We start from the raw sequence: 23,420 nt of genomic DNA, 5'->3' as shown, positions 1-23,420 counted from the left end.
ACAAAAAGCTAGATCATCATACTTTGCATATCTTTTTCTGAAATGTACAGCACAAAATGCATATTAGGTCACGCTTTTATTTTCAATTTATTATTGTGTATGTTTTTATTAAAATATAGATATATTCTTTTAAATGATTGATTTTAATAAAAACAAATATTTATTTGCAATTACGATGACCCCAGTCATTTGCGGAATTGTCATTTTTTTTGTTTTTCTTGCTGTGATGTCAACACATGCCGTACATTAACCTGGTTTAAGATGGAAGAGAAACAAAACAATGTCCAAAACGTGCAATCATCTGTGGAGTAAAAACGATATCATCTGAAGCACACGTTTATTGCTTGTTGTTTTGCGATAAACACGAACAACACTAAATCATGTAAGAATAGAAGAGTATAAATATAGGGCAATCTACACTACAGAGGGCTATTTGAATATTACAAAAAATACAATCACATTTAAAGAGGACTCATGCTCACCTTTTTTTTTTTGGTTGGTTGTGTCATTTTGAGACTATTTACATATTTTATTGCCGTCTTGAACATGATGACGTGATTGCAGAACAACACAAAGATGGCGTCCAAGATGAGCTGTCTTGAAGCAAGGAGGATCATGGGAGATGTGGCCCTCAGATGAGCACCGACTTTGGCAGACTAGTGTTTATTTCGTCACTGCACATCACTAAGGATTCAAATGGCGACGCGGATGTTTATGGCACCTTTCATGGAGGTTGGAGTCGTCCTGGTTAGACGCTGTTTAGTATGGGAATGTTTGACGGTGAGGGGAGTTCATTGCTCGGACATTCTTTCTCTTTTTTATCATCCACGTCGGTGTCCGGTTGGGTGTGCGCAACGGTCAAGTTAAGACTGCTGGCGTTGCCTTCCAAAGTGGCCTCAGCGCCTTCTGCTCGGTCTCCTGCGGACAAAAAGGAGACAGGGAAAAAAACGGGAAGCTGCTTATTTGGAACTGACTATTCCGAGTCCGCACATGTGAAAGATTAAGAACTGCAATTATTTTAACAGTACAATAGTAAATGGGAAAAAAATAAAATAATAAGATTCACTTGGGAATGTTTTTGAAAATTAGATTTTCTTATATATACTGTAGCTAATTTGAATCCCAAAAGAAAAAAAATGACAACTTAAAAATATGTTATTAATATATTTGATTACATTTGCTGGTTTCAAGCCCTGAAAGGAAATGACAAAACTGCCCCACTTTAAAATATTTTCAAAATCATATTTCATTAGAAATGGTCTCACTTCAGATGATTTTTAAAATATTTTACAAAAATCCCACTGCAAAATATTTTTTGAAATGTTATAAATGTTATGATGACAGTTATATTTAATGCCTGTAAATTAAAAAAAAAAAGCCCACTTTGGAAGCTTTAAAAATGTGCATTTTAATCCCATAAAAATGGTCCATTTTAAAAAGTACTTTTGCGATTTTATCACAGTAGGACCTGCCGCCAAAATGGTAAGGGAAGATCCTTCAAAGAATAGTTATCATCCAAGTACTGACTGATTTTTTTGTTCCATGGACAGGACTTTGTAAGCAGAAATGGTTGCCCTAAAGTGCTTTATAAATCAAGTTGAGTTGAGTATTTCAAAACTAGAATTTGGAATTTTAATTCAAATTCATACTTTTTAAAATTGTGGAGATGCCATTTCTTAGCCTCTAATTATAAACGATGGCGTATATTACGCAGGTAGACACAGTGATATGCTGGACACGCGCGCGCGCGCACACACACACACACACACACAGACGCACATTAGCAAATGCACACACACACCTCTCTCCTGGTCACAGTCCGGAGAGGAGGCTCCGCTGCACTGGCTCCGAGGGCCCAGCAGAGGCGAGCCGTGGGCAGAACCACACGGCGAGTCTGAGCCGTGAGAGCAGAACGGGCCGCTTACCTCCAGGGCACCGGGGAAGGAGGAGGAAGACGAGGATGGGGAGGAGGGGGAGGAGGGGACGTGCAGCAAGGAGGTCGGGGATGGAGGCGAGGGCACGTCGAGGGTGGCGGAGGCGGACGGACTGGATGGCGCGGATCGAGCGTCTTCCTCAGAGTCGTCGTCGATGCACACCGACACCACTGCATGCGCGTGAAACACGCACGTGAGGAAACAAAAGCGTAAGACTTTGGATTCACCCTCAAGCATTTTTTTTTTTTTGATTTGATGACTCTTTCCGCTAGTGAACACAAAGGGCCACGCTCACTTGACAGGCCGTCGCAATCCACGGCGAAGCCCTCGCCGTCCTCGGCGTCGAGCTCGGCGCCGACACCCCGTCCTCGAGTTCCGACGGAGCGGCGCTGGGCGTGGATTTCCTCGGAGATGTTCTCCAGGCTGCGAAGGGCGGCACGGTACTCGGCTTTCGCCACCACCAGCTTGGCCTGCCGCTCGTCCACCTGACGCTTCAGTTGCTGAAAGCAATTCATGGAAAATTTGCAACTGCTCATATGGTGTTATTACCTGGCCATGTCGCAGTTCTCCGATGACACGGCCGAATATTTATGTACTTGTATTTGTATGCGTTGCTGCTCCACGTGTGTTCAAGTGGCGGTTGTTGGAACATGTGTCAGTGCTGTAACATTGACGTTCATTTCCGTCAGGCTGTTTGGTGCATTGCGATTAGGAAGATGAAGAAAATGTTGGTATTTGAACCCTTTCATGCACCCGGTCACCTGATAACATGAGAAGCTGCCCACTGGAGGTTCACACGCCATGTTTCAATCTCTTGAGTTTCATGTCTCAGTTTAACTGTGAACCTCAACAGGAGGTGGCAAACGACATGATGTGATGAGCAAAGTTCATCAACGGAGGGCCGTTTTGACGAAAGGTGAATATTTAAACCGCAATTCGCAGCGACACACTGAATGATTGTCCAGTCGTTTCCTCCCAACCTTTTAGTCGGAATGAGCGTTTTGTTATATCTGCTTGATTATTCAACTGTGTTTTATTTAATCACCACATTCATTTCACAAAAATTAATAAGGCATCGATGAATCATGTTTTTTTTAAAAATCCGATTCATCGATGAACGGACAAAATAATGAACGGAATAATCCATGATTAAAATAATATTAAATGCATGGTCATGAAGCCATTTGAAGAGGAAAAACAACGGTTAAGCTACATTAAGAGCTATTACGTGATACTTGATGGTGTAAATGCTCCATGCGCCGGGCTCAAGAACCCGCTTCGCCCACGACCGAGTCAATTACAAATTAAACGGCAGCGAGAACGCAAACACGATTTGCATCATACAAAAGCAAACACTGAACAGACTGTGTGTCGCAGCGCACGCACCTCAAGCTGGAGATAATACTTTGCTTTCAGCTCAAAATACGGCCTGCAGGGGGAGACAGAAAACGGGCAAAGAATGAGATGGGGGCGGGGGTGTGTGGGGGGGGGGGGGGGGGGGGACACAGACACACTCCAATCTGACCACTCGCATTCCTGGGCTCTTACGAAAGGGAGTTACACCCCAACAAGAAGCAAGAAGAGAAACATCTGGATTCCATCAACATTGCTTTTCCTCACTAAGCACGCAAACGAAGGCTACACCCGAGTTCTTTTCGAAGGGAAGGGGGGGGGGGGGCCCACTTTGATTTGGTGATGGAGCGTTTGAGCTTCTTCTCCAGTTGCTTCATGTGGCCGACGCAGGACGTGTAGTTGGCCGCGGTCGATTTGTGCTCGGCCTCGCTGCGTGTTCGGCTCTGCTCGGCCTCCATTACCTGCACAAACACAGATGTGACGGCGACGCGTCCGTCTGTTTTATCACTCGTGACCTGCTGGAACGTATCCCATAGAAGGTGGTGGTGGACAGTGAAGGGGGCAGGGAATGGGGGAGGGGGGGGGGGGGAGTCTACATATAGACCACAGGTGTCAAACTCAAGGCCCGGGGGCCAGATCTGGCCTGCCACATCATTTTATGTGGCCCGCGAAAGAAAATCAAAGATGTTGACTTTCATGATGCTCTCTAAAATCTCTACCAAAATTTAAAATTCTCATTTGTAATAAATAAGAGTGATACTGTAAGCATTTTCTTGTTAACAAACCCCTCATTTCAGTCATTTAAACAATAGGTGAATAAACCGTTATTCTTGATTTCTTTATATAGTTTCAGTCATCACGGCCCTCCAAGGGAAACTGCAACTAAAATCTGGCCCACGAAAAAAATGACTTTGACACCCCTGATATAGACAAACAACTTATTTATATAGTCAAACCTCGGTTTCCAACGTCTCTGTTCTCGACCAAATCGTTTTTGGACCAAAAAATTCAAGTTTTTTATGCCTCGGATTACGACCGAAAATCGGTTCTCGACCAAACTGAGCGCACTTGAATGCGCCACTTGACTCCTCTCGCCTTCCTTACACGAGGAAGGGACGCTTCCTCGGGTAGACGAGGAAATAACGCCTCCTCGTGTAGCGTTCCATTGTGAACAGACGTGTTCAATAAAGATTTTTTTTTTTTAAAAGAGCGCGGTTTCGGTTTTCGAACAGCCTTCTGGAACGGATTATGGTCGAAAACCGAGGTATGACTGTACTCACATTCACACCGATAGAAAAATTTAGTCTTTCTGTTGAAAGTATTTCTCACTGTCAGAGAAAATCACGTGTCCGATCATATGTGAGGTTTAAGTTTTGACCCCACCCGTTGGTATTTATTTATTTTTTGTTGATATTGTGACAGTCACTTCAAAAAAATGACTTAGGCCAGTCATGGAACTCAGATGAATGGGTGGACGGATATAACGGGTTCATTCAACCCACAAAGAAACAGGGAAGCGTGGCGAGAGGCAGGCTAGCGCACATGTGACGGTCACGTTTTGGCACGGCACCCACCCTCTGTGTGGCATGGTTGAGCATTTCCTGCCAGGCCGAGTCAAACTGGCGGCTGTCCTCCTCGAGCAGCCGCTCCTCGGCCAGGGCGATGGTCTCCTTGGCGGCCCGCAGGATCTCCACCGCCCGCTGGAACTCCTGGGTGGCCTTCTGGGCTTCCACCTGGGCCTAAAGGAGGACAAGCGGACAAGTGGACATGTTGCATGATCGTGTATGTGGTCAGTAGAAAAAAATGGATTTCTGGTGGGAATTTTGCACGTGCCCACGAAAAGGCACAAGCAGCACTTTTTGTGACTGTCACTGGGCTCCTCCAACGCACGCATCGCTGTCAATGAGACCGTTATTCCCATCATGCCACAGAGCCCACACAGCTGTGTCCAAAATTCTGCGGCGTGAACTGTTTCGAATATTTTGGCCCTCTGTGGTTGCCTGAGTAAGAAAAAAAAATCATGATGATTCTGTGCAGTTCTATTGTACCAGGTAGAAAAACTTTCCTCTAATTTTGTTTTTGTGCCAAAATGCGTGAGAAACATCACTTATGGCCACTTTTTTTTTGATTCGTTGTCATTCAAATAAAGATTAAAAAAGGGTAAAAGACAAAAAGACATGATTTAATGAAAATAAATAAAAACATAAAAAATAAACAAGCAATTCATTGTACATAACATTTCATATGTTATGAAAAAAAAAGCTTGAATCAAAATAAAAATAAACTCCCTTGACTGCTTGCAACAAAGTCAGTGGGAGTTTTTCAAGCTGTGTAAGATTTGTTTCTTTTGCACCCCCCCCCCCCCCCAATCGCCTGGTGTCTCCACCACCAGTCGGGGTCACCCCCACTGAAGATAGCGCGCCCAGCAATGACGTCAGCAAGAACAAAGGTGACACCACCTGTCTTGAAAGCGTCACGATATCCAAAGCCAAGCGACGGACGAAAGGAGTGTGAAGATAACGCTTTGTGTGTAATCTTTGTGTGTATACCAAATTGATGGCTTGCAGGGCCGCGTGTGATGATCCACTTCCCAGGCTCCACCCTGGCAAGATAATTAATGGTGTGAGAATAATCACTCACTTGTTTTGTCAGGGGGGAGGTAAAAAAAACAAAACAAACAAAAAAAAACCCTAATAATAAATGCTAGCAGCTCACGAGACATCCTCAACGAATAAAAACAGCACACTTCCTTTCCCATGCCGAGTTAAGAGTTAAATACACTACAGATGTCAAGTCAGCCTTTCCGAAAGCAAATCTTATTTATTGTGACGACAATAATAAATCTCAAAGACAAAAAAAAAAGTAATCGGTACAATGAAACACGACCTCGCAGCAGAAAATCTTTTCTTTTTTTTTTAACGCCCAAGACACATCACTTGTTGCCAGGCAGGAATCAAGGGGTCAATGAGGTCATCATTCGTGGATGACATTAGGAAATTACTCCATCAGAATTTAATCATTGCGCTGTCATACATACTGGTTGGCGCTAAGAAAGAAAGGCTCCTGAATCTGGTTGTGACATTGACATGATTTATACAGCTTGTGCCATCCATCTGAATGCCATTTAATACACATTGCCACTGCAAGACAATCACCGCTCTGTATTACATATAAAATCCCGCAGGTTAGAAAGCTACGAAATCTGGCGGGGCAATACTACATTTAAGAAAAAAACCCCCGCAGCATTTGGTGAGGCACTGCATATATCGAGCACTGAATTTGCCTGCTTATACTTAGTTGGTATATATATTTTAACCATTTTAATACATTTGCATTTTGCTATTCTATATTTTTGTCTATTTGACATTCATTCCCCATAAAAATAAATTTAAAAAATCAGAAATGACTCCACCCACTTCTGATCCTTAACCAGTTACTATTTGTAAATCATATGTCAGACAGCTTTGCATGAGACCTCTGTATTATAGAACAAATTTAGTAATTGGGAAAGTAGGTGACACACACACACACACACACACACACACACGCACATACACACAGGAGAGGCCATGCAACAGACAAGACAGGCAGTGTTGCGGAAGACAAAAAAGAGGAAAGCTGAAGCAAATTTCAACATTGCTACTCCCCCCCCTTCCCAAATTTGTTGGAATGTAAGAGAGTGCACGAAGGGGCTTGCAGCTGGCTCTCAGGAGGGGGCGGGGGAATTAAGTCCACGAGTGTAACACTGGCGGGGAGGCGTTTGGATCCTTTTGGAAGTGGGTCATGTCTTAAATATTAAAAGATCATGATGGGACAATGTGTCAGTTTAACCCTGAGGCCTTCATCTGCTTTGGATCGTAGTTTAGATGCAGCACACACACACATGCGCACGCACACACAGATATTCTCATCCCCCTCACGTGCATTTTGGTCCCATCCCAATGCAAAAACCTCCAGCAATGCGCCTTTCAAGTGCAGCAATCACTGACAGGTAGTTTTTTATCCTGTGCACGTGCATCTAAACACACACACACACACACACACACACACACACACACACACACACACACACACACGCACACGCACACGCAAGCACAGACACACATCATCTATTTATGTTTTGACGGCACTTTTGATGTGCGACACATCAGCTCACTGGAACCGCAGCTTGCTTTGACCTCTTCTAGGAATGATCAACTATAAAACGCGGACGCGTGCGCGCGGCTGACAGCTGTTTAGCATACAGAGGGAGTTTGAAAATAGACGTCACGTGCACGTGCCTTTAAGTAGATATGAGCTGAGCCCTTTCAAGCGTCTCCCTGTTAATCCTCGAATAAGCCTTACATTTTCCAACTCACCCTCATTCAGTGTGTGTGTGTGTGTGTGTGTGTGTGTGTGTGTGTACCTGTCTGGCCACTTTGCGGGCCTCCCAATAAGGTTTTGAGTCGTCGACCGCCCGTCCAATCTTTTTCACCTGCTCGTCCAGCTTGACGGTGGCTTCCACGAGCACGGCGCGGAAGCGCTGGCGGAATTCCTGCGGATACGCACACATGCACGCAAAAGTTTGGGAAGAGCGAGTCTAGTATGGTGTTTAGATTAGTCCAAATTCTGCGAAGATGAGTCAGAATGAGTCCTAAATCCCTCTGAGCGCTGTCACGAGGCCAAGCGTGCTTGTGGTTCAAAGCGACTCTTGGAGGGAGTTCGATGTGGAGCGGCAGGCGCTTAGTCGTAACTGAATCTCGACTCTGTATTATATATAAAATTTGAAAAAAAGACTTTGTGATCTGGTGGCACATTGCAGCTCTTCCCAGTGGCATAACATATACATTTTACACCAGTGTGTTCATTTCGGCCATTTTATACACCGTATCGCCATTTTTAGGCCTATTTCGATATATTTGGACAAAGGGACCACTGTAAACCATTTTGAAGATGAAATTGAGAAAACTAGATTGAATTGAAACCAAATTCAATCAAATCTCCCCTCAAGGACTGAACTGAATCCCATACGCTAAATCGAAAAAGACTGCACAATATGCGTCTTGTTTCCAAACACTTTGTGTGCATTTCTGCTGACAAAGCGGTTCTCATAATTGAAGTCATCACCAAGCCGTCGAAAGCACGTGTGCGGGGCAATTTGGCTGCATGGTGAAGAACCAGCCAGCAAGATGTGTTGGGAGTCCACCCCCCACCCCCCCAAAAAAATGCATCACTTGTGAAAATGAACGGCGGCGGCACCCGCATCCTGTTCAAAAAAGTAAAGGGCGGAAAAGTGGTCACAGGAAGTGTGCTTCCCTATGACATCACAGCACAGCGTTTCCCCACTTCCTGACACGGCATGTAGCACCGCCGGTTTTATGCACTGTGTCCACCTGGCTTCCTTTTTTTTTTTTAATCAATTTTAACTGCGTGAATGCAAAATATAGCTGACATCGGCAAATGCCACGTTTGTTCACAACACTTTCGATGAGTCAATAATTAGTAGAAAAGAAGGAGAAATAGATTGATGAAAACATTTGAAATGTACCAAATTGTGACAAAGGAGGTTTTGGCCCGACGTCAGTGATCCGTGATGAAACTTCCTGCGGGTGGGGAATTTTTGTCAGATTTTGTCATTTTCAACTTCAGCTTTTGAAATCCATCCAAAATAGGTGAACCCGCCCCGCTATGATATAATAGTGAAAATCTGTGAATAATTGATTTTGTGATTGATGTATCGATTAAACAGAGCGGATCATAAAGCATCAACACGATCAGGAACCCATGAAACATGGACGACTGTATTTGGAAGCCAAATATCCTCTTTGAGGTTGTTTTCCCAACCTGTGCACTGTACAACTGGAATTTGAATGGTTAAAAAAAACTCATTTGGGGTTAAAAACGACATGGAGCAAAGGAGGAAAAACTTGACAAATCTTCAAAAATCCAAGATGAAAAGGTCGTTAATTTGAACAAGGCCAGAATGAGTGATGTGAAAATGTATGTCCTAGCCTAGAAATAAGCTTCTCTAAAGTTTTTTTTTTTGCTACACAGAATTTACTGCATGGTGGAAGTGAGTAGAGCTAGAATCGGAAAACGGCAATCTCCAGACTGTTTTGCCAGGGAGTAATTCTGTCCTGCCACACAAATGAAGAGAAGAATGGCCCCGGAAAGTCAAAATGCATGGCATCCATTTTGGGTCTTTGGTTTGTTTTGACAGGAAGGTTCAGGGAAGTTTATGGGAAACACGGCCAGGACTTGGAATTCCCAATGGTGTCCCAAATAGAACAGAGTCACAGTAAGGACACGCAATGGATCATTATTTGCACAGGCTGATAGGATCCAATGCAAAAGAGGTGCTGAATATTCTTCCTTTACAAAGATAATTAAAGCTTATTACTGACAGTTGGCTCATGATTAATATGCAGTTTGTGGTGTTCACGCTCCTGGCATGTTGCCGGTTAACTGAGCCATTAAAAAAAAAAAAAAGTAGTGCCGTCAAAACTCCTTACTAAGATGAAATAAAATCGGCTGTTCTGTGCAGAGGATAAAGAATGCATGCCTATAAGTATTGTTATATTATCTCTATACATATGACGCTACGCTTCACCAGGTGTGCTGCAAGTATGACAACACTGCGCCACGGATGCCATTCGTTAGCCCATCTGGGTGTTTTGCATAGCCTATTAGCATTGAACTAAACGGATTTGTCCAACGCAAAGCTTTATGGTTGTTTTAAAGACACAACGACACTTTGCCGTGTATTCAGTTTGACAGTAAACTTCGATCTGGGATGCTCAATAACCAGCTGGCAGGATTTTTTAGGGAAGAATTGTTCATTCTCTGCCAAACTGCTGCTTGTTGCGAAGTGAGCATTGCTCTCTTAGCACTTATTCACACAGCAAAGTCTTATTTTTAACAAGGAATTGGATACTTGCTCGTAGGAGCCCTGAATTTTTCCACACACATCTTTGCAAGGCATTCGCAGAGGAACTATTTTGGGGTACAGTTCACGTTGCTAGGCAATTTTCAAAACCATGAAGCCAAATGAGAAGACTCATCTCTGTCCCTTGTAGGGAGGATCTGTAAACGCGTTTAGGCAAGGGTGGAAAACTGTGCCGTGACTGCGCGGAAAGAAGTCTTCTGTTTATTACCTCCAGCTCACTCTCCCAGCGGTTGATGTCATCTGTGGACTGGTTTAACTTCTCCAGCTCTCCCTGTTTGCAGTAAACACGGATGGGGACAAACACGTGTTGGATTGAGGTTAAAAGTAGTTTCTGGAGCAGAGCCTTTCTGCGACTAGTGTGCAGAAATGCCCGATAGTAGCAGAAGGCAGAAGTGGAAAATGTTTACTAGGAAGACGCAGTCGTTGTATGAGTGCACGTAATTTCTTACGATAGTGGACAGTGTGTGTAAATACAAAGCTGGTGATCAATAATTTGGAATAAATCCTCAATCGGCTTTCAATAGGATCTTCTCCCAGCCTAGCTTTCAAGTCATAAGGAAACCTGGCATGCAGGTGGTATAATGTAAATAAACCACACTTTTATGTCCCAATTTAGCAAGAGAGAGATGAAATAGCAAGCATATAAAAAAGGATGACTTGTTTGTTTCATTTGACACTTAATCTGTAACCGAGGCATTTAAAATTCAGTTTTCCATCAGGACCCATATATCATCTCACCTTGATTCTTGGGTCAACCTCCTCTTCCTCGTCGGCACCTTGGCAGTCCTCCTCATTTTCAATCCCATTTTGCGAAGGCTCCATTGCCACTGGGACTGTCCTCAACTCACACAAAGCGAGACCCCCCACCCCGGTTCGACGCAGGGTTGTGTGGGCTGGTGATGAAGCCCGTCACTCTTCACCCTCCAAACGCACGGGGCCACATGGCGTGCTTCAGGCTCTTTGGGGCCTTCAAGGTCTTCGGGATGCTAGAGGGAGTCCCTGAACGCCGGCCTGGCCGTGGGGGAGCCAGCCTACACACTGCCGAGGATCGCAACCTCGGGGACCGAAGTCGACAGAAGGGGCGGGGGGGGGGGGGGGGGGGGGTAAAGTTAGATGAGTTATGACGGGAATAATTAATTTATCCGGGGTTTATCTTCAAAATAAAAGTACAATGATGTAATTTAGATATCATATATATTATTTTACGCACGCGCTCGACTATGTTTCCGGTTTTGGCGCAGCTTCACGTGAAACTTGATTCACCGCCAATCACACAAGTTCGAGACCTAGTGTTGCACGCTCTCTAGTGGCGATTATTAAAAGTGCAATGCAGAAATAGAAAGACGATGGAGTTGACATCATCTATGTTGTTGCTTTTAATTATTTGTTGTATCTGTAAGAATTTTTGTTTCAAATACAAATTCAAGCATGAAATAAGTTAATTTTTTTTAAAAATGGAGATGATTCAAGTACCCCAACTAAATTCTATTACAAATCCCAAAGTGTGAAGATGATGCAGGAAGGGGAAATTAGTTTTGTGCCGCCCTAAAAAAGGACTAACGGTAATATAAAACGTAATTACACATTAGAAATCGCCCAATTAATGTACAAAGCACACAATAACCTGCTCTGCCAAAACATTCAGAAGTTTTTCGAAATTCGAGAAAGCAGCTATGATTTAAGAGGTACCAACTTATTCAAAAAACTCAAAACAAGAACAAACATCAAGCAAAGAAGTGTATCTATCAAAGGCGTTAATCTGTGGAATAATCTCGAAACGGACCTGAAAATGAGTAAATCGCTTGCTGAGTTCAAAAACAAATTCAAAAAAATAGTACAAACAACCTACATCAATCAGAGTTAAAATGATAAATTCAAAACATTAAATATAATGATAAATCAGAACTAAGTTGATAAATAGAGAAAGGTATATAAATATCCATTATGAATACAAGAGAAAATTGACACAAGAGTGTCAGGGTGTGGAAGTATATAATCCCGATACAAACCAAAAGTTGTAAAAATATCACGGTTAAGGGTAAAGTATGAGCCTTAATGGAGACTTCTTTCTTCTTACTTTTTTCTTTTCTGATTGATATAAAAATGATTTATTAGATACAATCACATAACGGGGTAGGACTAGATAAGTTTTTTACTTCTTCCTACTCCCTTGAACATAATAACTGTGTTGTATGAAGATTGATTTCTTTCTTTTTTTATCTACCTTATTTTCTGTCAAATTATTACTGTATATATGTTTTATGTTCAATAAACAAACAAACAAAGAAAGGATATTATCGTAAAGCATTGTGTCACGAACGATTTTTTAAAATGTGATTTCTAAATTTAAAAAAATATATTACAAATAAAGGAAACTAACAAGATGAAGCAAGTCTAGCTAATGGTTTTTTTTTCAACATTTAAAAGAAATACAATTAATGTACAGATGAAGTTCATCCATCCATCCATTTTCTGAACCGCTTGATCCTCACTAGGGTCGCGGGGGGTGCTGGAGCCTATCCCAGCTGTCTCCGGGCAGCAGGCGGGGGACACCCTGAATCGGTCGCCAGCCAATCGCAGGGCACACAGAGACAAACAACCATCCACGCTCACAATCACACCTAGGGACAATTTTAGAGAGTTCAATCCGCCTGCCACGCATGTTTTTGGAATGTGGGAGGAAACCGGAGTACCCGGAGAAAACCCACGCAGGCCCGGGGAGAACATGCAAACTCCACACAGGGAGGCCGGAGCTGGAATTGAACCCGGTACCTCTGCACTGTGAAGCCGACGTGCTAACATATGCAAGTGTAGGCTACCAAACGACGTGCTGTTTTTATTATTGGTTTATTTGAACAATTAACATACACATTACAGTAGATTTATTTAAAAAAAAAATACACACACTATATAGTGTATAGACAACGTTGCGCCGTACGCAAGAAACCGTACCTAATTAAGTGTCCAGTCGGCATATTTATGAACAATGCGGTGCCACGTGAGGCACCTGTAGTGTATTTTGCCATTTGCCATTATTAAAGATACCGTTGCTCAAATATGAAGAAAAACGAGGAAAAATTTGCAGAACGCCGCAACATGGACGCCGGCTTGGATCAACGTTCGTCATCGCGTTTTTTTTTTTCAAGCGTCCCCTTGTGCGTGTGCATCATGCACTCACTCACTCGCCCGCCGGATTGCTTCCACAACGGAGCGGAATGGCGCTCTCTTCCTACTGACTCCTTCTTTTTAAAGAGGCGCAGCTGATGCGACCACCCGCTCGCCTCCTCTTTGTCTCTCTTCCACATCCGCATCGAGGAGCACCTTTGAGCGTCGGAAGGAGGAGGAGGCGGAAGGGAGGCAGCGAGAGGGGGCTAACCGAGGATGGAGTTCAAGCATCTGGTGGAGGCGGCCGAGAAGTGGTGCTCGGGGAACCCGTTCGAGCTCATCTTCGCCGAGGAGGACGATGAGAGGCGGCTGGACTTCTACGCGGAGCCCGGCGTCTCCTTCTACGTGCTGTGTCCCGGCGGAACCGACACTTTCGTGAGTCGGCCTCTCCCCTCTCTTCATATCGACACGGCACATGCATGTGCGTGTGAGTGTTCGAGCATAGGCGGGGTCCTCGTGGACTCGGAGGAAGGAACGGATGATGTCATGCAACACCCGTTCCCAGACTCAAATATGAAGTCCCCCTGGTTGGATTCTGATGCATTACATGTCACATTCTGGTCGCTGCAGTGTCATACGATGCAATCGTGCAACAACGCAGGTTTGCACCATCATCCGCAAGGTTGATGCTGGGCAGAAAAGGCAACTCACAAACAGTGGCGGCTCCTGGATTTATTATACAAATCCATCAGACGTGCCTTTTTCAATGCTGGGTCAAGGAGGCAGGGGGAAGCCGAATAAAGCCTTAGGCCTCGCTACATGCAGTTAGCCGAGCCTTGTAGCTCAAACAAGTCCTGGAAAAAGATTCGGTGTATTGTCTTTGGACTGCTGATTATTCATGTCGGGTTATTCGGGTCCACGTTCCGTCACAAGGGAGCTTCTCCTCTCTAAAATGGCTGTGTTTAAGGACTTCATTGGTATGACTTCATTTGTCTTCCTCCATTTTGCATCTCGAAGCGATCTTCTCCAAATCCCGTAGTTTTTGACCTGTCCATAAGCCGCACTTGATAACCGACGGGACGTGACGACAGCCTCAGATGGGAAGGAGGTCATGTAAACCAAGATGCACTTTTCACAAGCCCTTATGGGTTGGAAAAAAATTGCATCCGGGGAGGAAATAAGCCAGCAATCAGATAACACAGATGAATTGTATTCCTTATTAACTATATTCTCCTTTCAAAAGGTGTGGCCTGAAGCAGGGCTGGATTGGCCGTCGGGTACAGTGGGCAGATGTCCGATGGGACGGCATCTTTTGGTGCCGTTTGTGGCGGTGCTATTAAATTAATTTAATGAACCGAATGATTGAATTGATCTTCCTTTTTGATCGTCCCCACCTCCAAGGTGAGAGGGTGGTCGTATCTAAATCTAGCGGTATTTAGCATTTAGCGGGAGCCGTGCACCCCCCCCCCCCCCATGGCCCTATCTTTTACACAATTTGAACTAGAGTCTATGGGTACACGCATTCAACCTGCTCATTTAAAAAGAGACATCAATGTTTCAAATTTGTATTATTTCATTGTTATTGAAATTGTTCCCGTCTTATTCAAGTTCATGTGGTTGAGTGGTGGCACACGAGCGCCCTCTATTGGCCATCCACCATTGGTCAAAACCCAACAGATTGCTTTCAGAAGAACACATATCGTTCTCATCATCATCCTCACATCAGTGCTGCTTGCTGTTGCCTTCCGACTGCCCCTCCCCCCCTCAACCCACCCCAGCTTTAATGACAGAGGCCAGATGGAGATGACCCATGAGGCCCTCTTCACTCGATGACACACTCAATGACACAGCGGTCGCCGTTACATGTACGGGCCTCGATGTAGACAGAGGAAGAAGCCTCGTGTGGCAACATAGCGTTGTGATGATAGGACGGAACATCCATTTTGTGTCCCTTTTGGAAAGTTAAGTTACTTGGAAACAGCTCAAGAAATGCACAGTTGGCGTAGAGGACGCAACATTAGGTACACCCAGATCAGATGTGACACAAAAGCTGTAATGAAAATACGGTCTTTTTTTTTCATGGATATTAATGTTGTTTCTTTATATTTCGGCCCTCCAACAGCGCTAAATTACTTGGGAAAAAAAGCTAGAGGAAATTTTATGATGATGCTCACATTCTTCTGGGGGCAAAAGGCGAATTGAGAAAAGTGTAAAATTTGAGGGGAGTCACAGCTTTAAACTCAGATTTTTTTTCTAATTTATTAGTATTTGAAAAACAAACTGAAGCCAAATTAAATAAATAAAAAGGGGATCTTTTTTTCTGAAAAATTACAAATTGAAAAAAATATTAAGAAAATGCTGGTATACCAAATTCCTTTTTTTGGGTTTGATTTTAAAGATTGATTAAATAAAACTCCATTTCAATTTCCCCTATTTTATGTCTCTGATTGTCGTTGCATAACTGGATTGCATCACACCGAGTGCTGTTTCTGCTCTATCCTTGAGACTTTTTCCCTCCATCCTTGTTATGAACGATACGTCCACCCACCCAAGGATACACGCGCTTGGGAGGAGGGGGGGGGGGGAATAAAAAAAAAGGCAAGTTTTCAGACATGCTGAGGCCCACAAAGAGGCAATTGGAATGACAATAAACATGCTCTTATAATAATCATGCCGTTACATTGGTGGTGAACCTTACTTGGTCTCCCTATCAAATGCGCTATTCTTTTACAAACCGAATATTACTCACTGTGATGACACGTTCAGGAGTACTTAACGTTGTGACTGACAGTATATAGGAAGCGACGACGATACGATGAGATTTTGTGATTTGCCTTTATGCAGCCCATCTCTCACGTAAGTCGTCTTTTATCTCCTGCTCTAGTTTGCAGTGTAACGCCACATTCGAATAGAACGCAGGCCAGTCGCCGCAAGCCTACGCGGGCACACTCGCACACGCACATCAGCTGCAATAACTGTCTCTCTTCGGGACTTCGGAGCACCGAGCACTCCCACTCAATTTAAAACCACGCGCTGAAAATCCTCCGAGGCCCATACGACACTTGTGAAAAAAATGTGATGCAGCAATGTTCATTATTTTAAATGATAAGCATTTGTGGGGTCATATATTGTATTTGGAATTGCAATGGCGGGCCACATCGAAACCCCTCTAGGGCTGTCATATGGCCCACGTGCCGCATGTTGATCCACATTGTTTTTCCATGTGGGGGGTACGTTCCAGACCCAAACATCAGAAAATTGCGAGCGTAAAATGAATAGAAAATGCTTGTACATCGTGTTATGGTTGTGCCTGGTCTGGTGGCGAGTGACGTCGGGGAGTTTACATGTGAAAGTCTGGGCGTGAGCTGTGGCCAACAGCAGCTCCTTCTTAGGTGCTCTATTTCATCCAGTGTTCAATAAATAAAACAAATAAGAAATGGCTGAAAAGCGCATCAGCATCTGTGGCTCCCTTTTCCCACATGCAGAGGCATTACAGTTAAGTATATAGCGGACCTAAGCAATAAAAGTATCGTTAATCTATCTCCGCCAACCTCGCATTGTGACATGCAGAACAATGAAATACTCTTGCACTAAATGGCAGAAGATAGGAGTGAGCCAGGAGATTTCCCCCATTCTATAAAGCAAGTGCCGTGGCTAAATAAAGCCTAGCAAAGAGTGCACTAGAGGGCGCTGCAACACAACATGCACTCCCGTTAAAAGAGGTCACGCAGGTCACCAGATCTGGCGTCTGACCTTGTCGATGTTTCACTTCTCGCTCTTGAGAGTGAGTCAAACGGAGGCTTTGGGTGCCTTGCTCAAGCGCGGTTTGCACAAGGGTTCAGCGCCGAGCCACCGCGACACGAACAATTTTCTTGTAGTCATCTCTTTGCACCGCTCCCACACGAGGGTGTGTCCGATAAAAGGTGGCGAGGCTGACTAAAACCAAATACTTTGGGCGACCTTTAACATAATGAACCATGTGACAGCATATTCAAATCGGCTCCTTTGTGTTGTTTTATTTAAACGCCGCCTCCCAGCTATTTAGTCGATTGGCACGGGCCAAGGTGAACACACAACAACCGCGCTAGACCTTCACAATCCGCTCTTCAGAAAGTGATGTTTGTCAGTTTCCCAGGTATTAATTCAATAATGGGTTTAATTAGTATGCCGTGTCATCATCTGAATTTGTCTTTGTTTAGTCAAAATATTAGAAACAGTTCCCGGTATCGTGCAATGGAAAAGGGCAATGAAAATAATAATTGGAAGCGTGGCCAGTTTAGCTGAAGACAAAGCTGCTGGATGGCAAGTTAGACAGGTGGACGCACAGGTTAGTCGATGGTGGCTTGGCCAATTCATTCAGAGCATTTCATTTTTGATACCATTCATAATAAAGCCAATATATATTTTTACCATTGGTGCTCTCCGGTTCATCCCCCCCAACCCCATATTTTCCTCCCTCTCTGTTCTACTTTCCCTCGGGCGATGCTGACCCCAACCTAGGAAAAAGCTTAGGCCGCAAACTAGAGCCAAATTGTTGACTTCTCCGTGGGAATATATATATTTTTTTACATTTTCCATCATGTTTCTAATGAATTTGATGTGTGTTTACAGCACGTGTGGAGCGAAAGTGAGGATTGCCTACCGTTCTTACAGCTGGCTCAAGATTACATCTCATCCTGCGGCAAGAAGACCCTGCTGGAGGTGCTGCAAAAGGTCTTCACGTCCTTCAGGCCTGTAAGATAAACATTTTAACACACACACACACACACACACACACACACACACACACACACACACACACACACACACACACACACACACACACACACACACACACACGGTGAGCTCAGAATGCTGTTCTGGCATCTCTCTCGAAACTGGAAGAGATAAACAAGATTGAATTATTCATAGAATGGCGTCACGATGAGTTTAATGTGCTGAATGAGTATCAGCTGGCTGCAAATGATTTTAAAAAAAGTGTGAAAAGGTTGGTAATAAATGCATTTGCTATTTGTATTGATTTTTAAAAATATATACCGTATTTTCAAAATTATTCATATCGCATTTTGAACAGGAACAAAAGGAGTTTCAGACTAAATGCACTTTTTCATCGCTAAATTACAGCTCCACACCACATAAAAGATTTTTTCTCTGTAGTGTTAAAATACATGTCTTGTGTTATGAACAACCCTGCCAAATTTGAATGACCCCCCCCCCCCACCAAAATAAAAAAATCGGCAAGTCTCTGCTTTGCTATGTAGACACTGGGTTGCTCGTGCTCTAGGTTAAGACGGTAAGTTGAGAATGAGAGTGGAATGGACTCTACTTTTGCCACAGTAACTTCGCACGTGCTCCAAACGTCAAGTTCAAGACGCGAGACTGACTTCTGACTCGCACATACTGTATGTGACCAACTCCTACCTCTTTACCCGACTAATTAAAAAGCCTCTCTGTGTTGACTCTACTGACACCACTACACGGCGTACACTCCCAAGTGTGCTCCAACTCAATCCTGTCCGTCTCCTCCCGCTAGCTGCTGGGGCTCCCTGACATAGAAGACGAGACGTTTGAGCACTACCACGCCGACGTGGAGGGCGAGCCGGGCCCCGACCATCAGCAGATGGGGGTCAGCCAGCAGTGACGAGGAAAGAGGAGAGAGGAAGCCGGCCAGCGATCCTGGGGGGGGGGGGGGCTCACTACTGACACACACACACACACACACACACACACACACACACACACACACACACACACACACAGGGCCATATTACAAAAAAAAAAATGCACCAACATGTTCTTGAATGTTGCTTTGCTTTCTAAAGGCGCGCGCTCTGTTGCACTTGGTTGAACCCTGTCCCTTTCAGTCCCGCTGCACATAAACAAAACAGGGTTTACGTGACCTACGCCGACGCGCAACCATCATAATCATTCACCGTTTTCGGTTAACCTTCCACCGCGCGCCAGCGGTTACGGCACGACTTCCGACTTCCCGGGAGGCGAATGTGACCATTAACCCACTTTCTGCGCTCGCCCGGCGACAACGCGCAAACGCCAGAGAGGAGGACGGAGGAGTGAAAAAAAACACACCGAGATGAGGCGAAGGGTGGAGATTTTTCCATTGGCGATCCGAAGTGAACCTCAAGTGTTTTGTGTTTTGACTGCGATTCTAAAAAGCGTATTACGTGTTTGCTTATCAGGAGGGGCAAGGAGAGTATCTCGGGTTACATCACCGTAAGAGAACGGATTTTTTTTTCTCCCCCTCTTTTGCTATCTTGTGACTGTCACAACAAAAGGCCCTGTGCTGCAGTTGACGCGCTTCCTGGTTGCAGTGTCACATGACACCCTCGTTTATCTTTATCTCTTAACTGTGGTCTTCCTAGTTGTTGCCTTGCCTCTCCCTAGCACAAGCCGTTCAAATACCTTTCAATTTAGCATACATTAACCATATGCAGATGCAAACGGCAGAATAAAGTCAGTACAGGGGGAGTACAGTATGCACATTTTTGGTCCAGGAAATAAGTTCTGGAGTCCTGTAATCACAGGTACATTAGTAGACATTGTACACAGAGGCACAGAGATGGACTCCAGTTGTACTCCCCAGATTTTCCAATGAAGTAAAATCTGATTTCTGTTGTTATTTGCCGCCGAGAGCCACCCTGCCAATCACCACCTTCTTCACGGTTTCTCTTGAGCCTGTGTTAGTGTCATCCTAGGCCTCTTCTGATGTTCTTCATGCAATGTATCTTTAATGCGTTTGCCCCCTTGAGACGTGCGTGGGTGTGTGCAATTGTTCCAATAAAGCGTGTGAACCCAATTTTTGGTTGTTGTGCAGTGGGTTTTTTTTTCCTCGCGGGGATCAAGTTCCATCCATTTCATTGGGTTCACGGCTGTCGCAAAATTACAAAATTTTCAAGATGCTAAAAAAAAAAAAAATCACTTCCCTAAGCTCGAGGAAAACTTCCACATGCACAATAACATCTCCAACCGGACAATTGTGAGGTCCTCAAGCGCCAGCAATATTTCCACAAACACACACACAAACGGGCACGCCAGGTCCATGGCTCAACACAGAAATAGCATGTCTGTCTCACACTCACAAGAGTCTTGGTCCAAATCTTAACTCAGGCCTTTCAGTGTGGAGTTTTCATGTCCTCCCTGACTTCCTCCCACATTCCAAAAATATGCATGTTGGGTTCATTTCAGACTCTGCATTTCCCATATGGGTGAATGTGAATGCATATTCTACCGGGTTTAAGTCTAGAGAATTACTTCGACGCATATGTTGTGGTGCAACGGATTTGCAAGTAAATATGAATGTATTGTCTGTAGGTGTGAGCGAGAATGGTTGTTTGTTTATATGAAGCTAGCGATTGACGATGGCAACAAGTCCTGAACCAATAACAGGCCGCAGGGCTCACTGGATCTGAATCTGACGTCACGAGCCACCTGACGCAGGCGCCCGACTTGGGAGTCAAGCACGGGTCGGAAACGAGGAAAAAGGTTTTCGGCCTTCAAAATACAAAACATGTGTGGTTTATGCAACCAAGTACACAATTGTAAATCCGTAAAATTGAAGCATATTAATTCTACTTCGTATGGAAGTGTAAAGTAAAAAGTTAAATGTTAAATTACACAGTGACTTAAACGCGTACGGTCGCACGCTCACTCTTACTTTGAAGGCAACAGTCTCCTCTTGACGTAGGCTTCCGGAGGGAGGAGGAGGGCAATCCCTGCTTGTATTTTTCTCTGCAGACTGTCCACAGTCTAGAACAAAAACAAACTTGAACTACGTGGGATGCGTGTCAACTCTTGATCATTCGCTCGTCTGCCCGAGGATCAACGGATGGCGCCCAGTTGACAAGATTCTTCCTTTTTTTCCCAACCTTTGTTTTGTTTCGGGGCTAAACGAGAACGAAGGGGGAGGGCTCTGCCGAGCTGAAAAAAGAAAGAAAAACAACAACAAAAAACGCCCCTTTGGGAAACTAAAGTTGCGTGTCAGCCAGTGCGCACTTTTACGCTCAACGCTGGAACTTTAAGATGTTGTCTCGACGCGGCAATGTCGCTTTGACTTGCGTTTTCTTTGTTGCTGTCACCTCGTCAGGACGGTAAGCATGTGTTAAGCCCCACTCAAGAGCTTGACGAGCTTCGCCCCGATCACCAAAACAATAGACAAAAACCAGCATGGGGGCCAAACAAAGCAGTCCCGTGTATGACGGCAGGACTCGGGCTTATTCCAGCTCCGATTTGCCGTCCGGGAACACCGGCGGAGGGGAAAGGTTCGCCGGTTTCAGGTACACCAATGGACCCGAGGGCCCCCGAATCAGGTACACGGGCGGGGGCCCCACCAGCTCCGGCCTCAGCATACCGGCCGGGGGCAGGCCCGGCTCGCACGCTCTCAATCAAAGTCTGGACGGCACAGATGGCGACGACGAGGGCCAGATGACCCCCGAGGGCCACAGGCTACTAATAGGGTCCCTACCGGCTCATTTATCCCCCCGCCTTCTGACAGGTAAGCTCAAGATCAGGTAGCTCCAGGGTCAAAGTTGATCATTGTGCAGAAGGTTATGATTTCGATTTTTTTAACAGCCTTTCTGTGCATATTCTCGGCGTACTACAGGGTAATCACATATTTAAAAACGATTAATTGAAAACTCTAAATTATCCATAGGTGTGAATGCATGCTCAATTGGGTTTAAATCGGGGACTGATTTGGATGCAAAATCTGTGCCGATGCATTTACTGCAAGCAAGTAAATACGGCTGCTTGTCGATATGCGCCCTACGATTGGCAAAGCCAGTCCGGGGAGGACCTCCTGTCCCCCGTCTAAGTCAGTTGGGATGGGCTCAGGTGGGTTAGGCTTTGCGGCCCAGCAAAAGATGCGGATTTTTTTCTGGCGATTGATTTTTTAAAAAAGTTATAAACAAGACTTAGGTTCTTTAATGCTGAGAAACACGAGGAGCCATGCCATGACCCCAAAATGGAAAATAACTTCACTTTATTTTACACAGGGTTTTTATTTGCGGTCGCACATGGCCCACGTGTCGCATATTGCCCACACCCACCTGCTCTGGCTCTATCCATTGTTCTCTTCCGAAGAACACGTCACCTCCAATGTGGCCTAACTTTACCGCGCGTGTCCTATCAAAGTTAATGCTAGCTTACCGTCTGCATATTTTAACAAGGCCTTACTTGCTTGAATTTTCCCAGTGGGACATATGGCACTTACAGTATAACAGCCGTCGCCGTTTGATTGCAGCCACAGGTGGCTGTTTTGTTTAAGAGTCTTCTTTCCCCCCCCCCCCCTCCTCCCTCTTTAACCGTCTTGCAAAACCGGCCTGTTTTTCGCGGCGACCGCGAGAGGGAAGAGTGCATAATGTAGGTCAGCAGATAAGAGCTGCCTGCTAGTTACACATTTGCACGCACGCACCCACACACACACACACACACACATACATACACACACACACACACACACGCGCGCGCACACACACACTTCCTGGTGGGGTGTGTCCTAAAGAAGACAAAACAGAACTTACTCAAAACAGTGTCTCACCTCCCCCAACAGCATATACAGTAATTGAAACAAAGCTTTTACAGTGCATCCATGTCATTTCCTTATTATGACTTCTCCTGATACGACGCCCCGTGGTGATTTTCCAGACGAGGAAGTGTAATCATTAATGAGCAGCAGGTCTTCTGTCGCGTCCACGTGCTGTTCCTCTTTTTCTGGCCTTGCTCGCGGGACACATGGTGCACATATGATGCATGGGAGGCCATTTCCCGATTTGGATTTTGTCAAACTCAGGCGAGTGGACGCTTGCCCGGTTAATCTGGCCCAGAAGCTGCTCCAAATCCACATGTATGGGCTTCAAATTATGACTTGATTAAACACTAAAACCAGTCAGTCACATGCAGTGTGTTTCCAGAAGAATGTGTTGCGAGGTACATTATGACCTTGCACAATTGAAGTGAAAAGAATGGCTTACAGATAACCGAGTCCCAAAGTCCATGGCATGCTGTGCGTACTAAAACGGTCACATGGTGTCTTTCCAGAAGGATGTGTTAGGTTGTGTACCTTTCACTCGGAGACCACATCTGGGTCC

At 44.7% G+C, this 23,420-nt stretch overlaps 3 protein-coding genes across 4 annotated transcripts in view; 2 read left to right on the top strand and 1 right to left on the bottom strand.

Moving 5' to 3' along the window:
* Positions 1 to 320: 320 nt before the first annotated feature.
* sh3bp5a (SH3-domain binding protein 5a (BTK-associated)) lies at positions 321 to 18,854 on the bottom strand. Of its 2 annotated transcripts, none has more exons than XM_086136195.1 (10): positions 17,960 to 18,854; positions 10,951 to 11,267; positions 10,421 to 10,483; positions 7,693 to 7,821; positions 4,862 to 5,026; positions 3,618 to 3,748; positions 3,321 to 3,363; positions 2,230 to 2,434; positions 1,802 to 2,104; positions 321 to 918 (listed from the first exon to the last, which is right to left on the bottom strand). In XM_086136195.1, exons 2-10 carry the CDS (start codon positions 11,032 to 11,034, stop codon positions 749 to 751), a joined length of 1,293 nt encoding a protein of 430 aa, XP_085992321.1. In that variant the 5' UTR covers positions 11,035 to 11,267; positions 17,960 to 18,854; the 3' UTR covers positions 321 to 748. The 2 variants fall into 2 exon arrangements, with proteins under 2 accessions (XP_085992321.1, XP_085992322.1); XM_086136196.1 differs by having other exon boundaries at positions 1,926 to 2,104.
* Positions 13,322 to 20,131, top strand: mturn (maturin, neural progenitor differentiation regulator homolog (Xenopus)). The gene is made up of 3 exons (XM_086136197.1): positions 13,322 to 13,752; positions 17,929 to 18,051; positions 18,851 to 20,131. The coding sequence occupies exons 1-3, from the start codon at positions 13,594 to 13,596 to the stop codon at positions 18,956 to 18,958; spliced, it is 390 nt and encodes a 129-aa protein (XP_085992323.1). The 5' UTR covers positions 13,322 to 13,593; the 3' UTR covers positions 18,959 to 20,131.
* Positions 20,132 to 21,051: 920 nt separating this feature from the next.
* Positions 21,052 to 23,420, top strand: part of LOC147190668 (E3 ubiquitin-protein ligase ZNRF2-like) — a 6,077-nt gene continuing 3,708 nt past the window's right edge. Inside the window, exon 1 of the mRNA XM_086136953.1 lies at positions 21,052 to 21,826. Within this exon, the coding sequence (XP_085993079.1) occupies positions 21,499 to 21,826 (328 nt within the window). The 5' untranslated portion in view covers positions 21,052 to 21,498. The remainder of the gene's footprint in view (positions 21,827 to 23,420) is intronic.

Source organism: Hippocampus guttulatus, chromosome 18 (genome assembly GCF_054856545.1).
Source record: "Hippocampus guttulatus isolate MCC_2025c chromosome 18, RoL_Hgut_1.0, whole genome shotgun sequence".
NCBI lineage: Eukaryota > Metazoa > Chordata > Actinopteri > Syngnathiformes > Syngnathidae > Hippocampus > Hippocampus guttulatus.
Note: the sequence above shows the minus strand (reverse complement) of the source record. Positions and strands in the feature narration are given on the sequence as shown.

Bases quoted from the DNA above. Each gene is read 5' to 3' on its own strand.
- sh3bp5a (XM_086136195.1), bottom strand. From the start codon at position 11,034: ATGGAGCCTTCGCAAAATGGGATTGAAAATGAGGAGGACTGCCAAGGT. The intron at 7,822-10,420 runs GTAATAAACAGA...GCGTATCCGCAG, and splicing joins GCTGGGAGAGTGAGCTGGAG to GAATTCCGCCAGCGCTTCCG. The intron at 5,027-7,692 runs GTACACACACAC...GTCCTCCTTTAG, and splicing joins CCCGCAAAGTGGCCAGACAG to GCCCAGGTGGAAGCCCAGAA.
- mturn (XM_086136197.1), top strand. From the start codon at position 13,594: ATGGAGTTCAAGCATCTGGTGGAGGCGGCCGAGAAGTGGTGCTCGGGG. The intron at 13,753-17,928 runs GTGAGTCGGCCT...GTGTGTTTACAG, and splicing joins CCGGCGGAACCGACACTTTC to CACGTGTGGAGCGAAAGTGA. The intron at 18,052-18,850 runs GTAAGATAAACA...TCCTCCCGCTAG, and splicing joins TCTTCACGTCCTTCAGGCCT to CTGCTGGGGCTCCCTGACAT.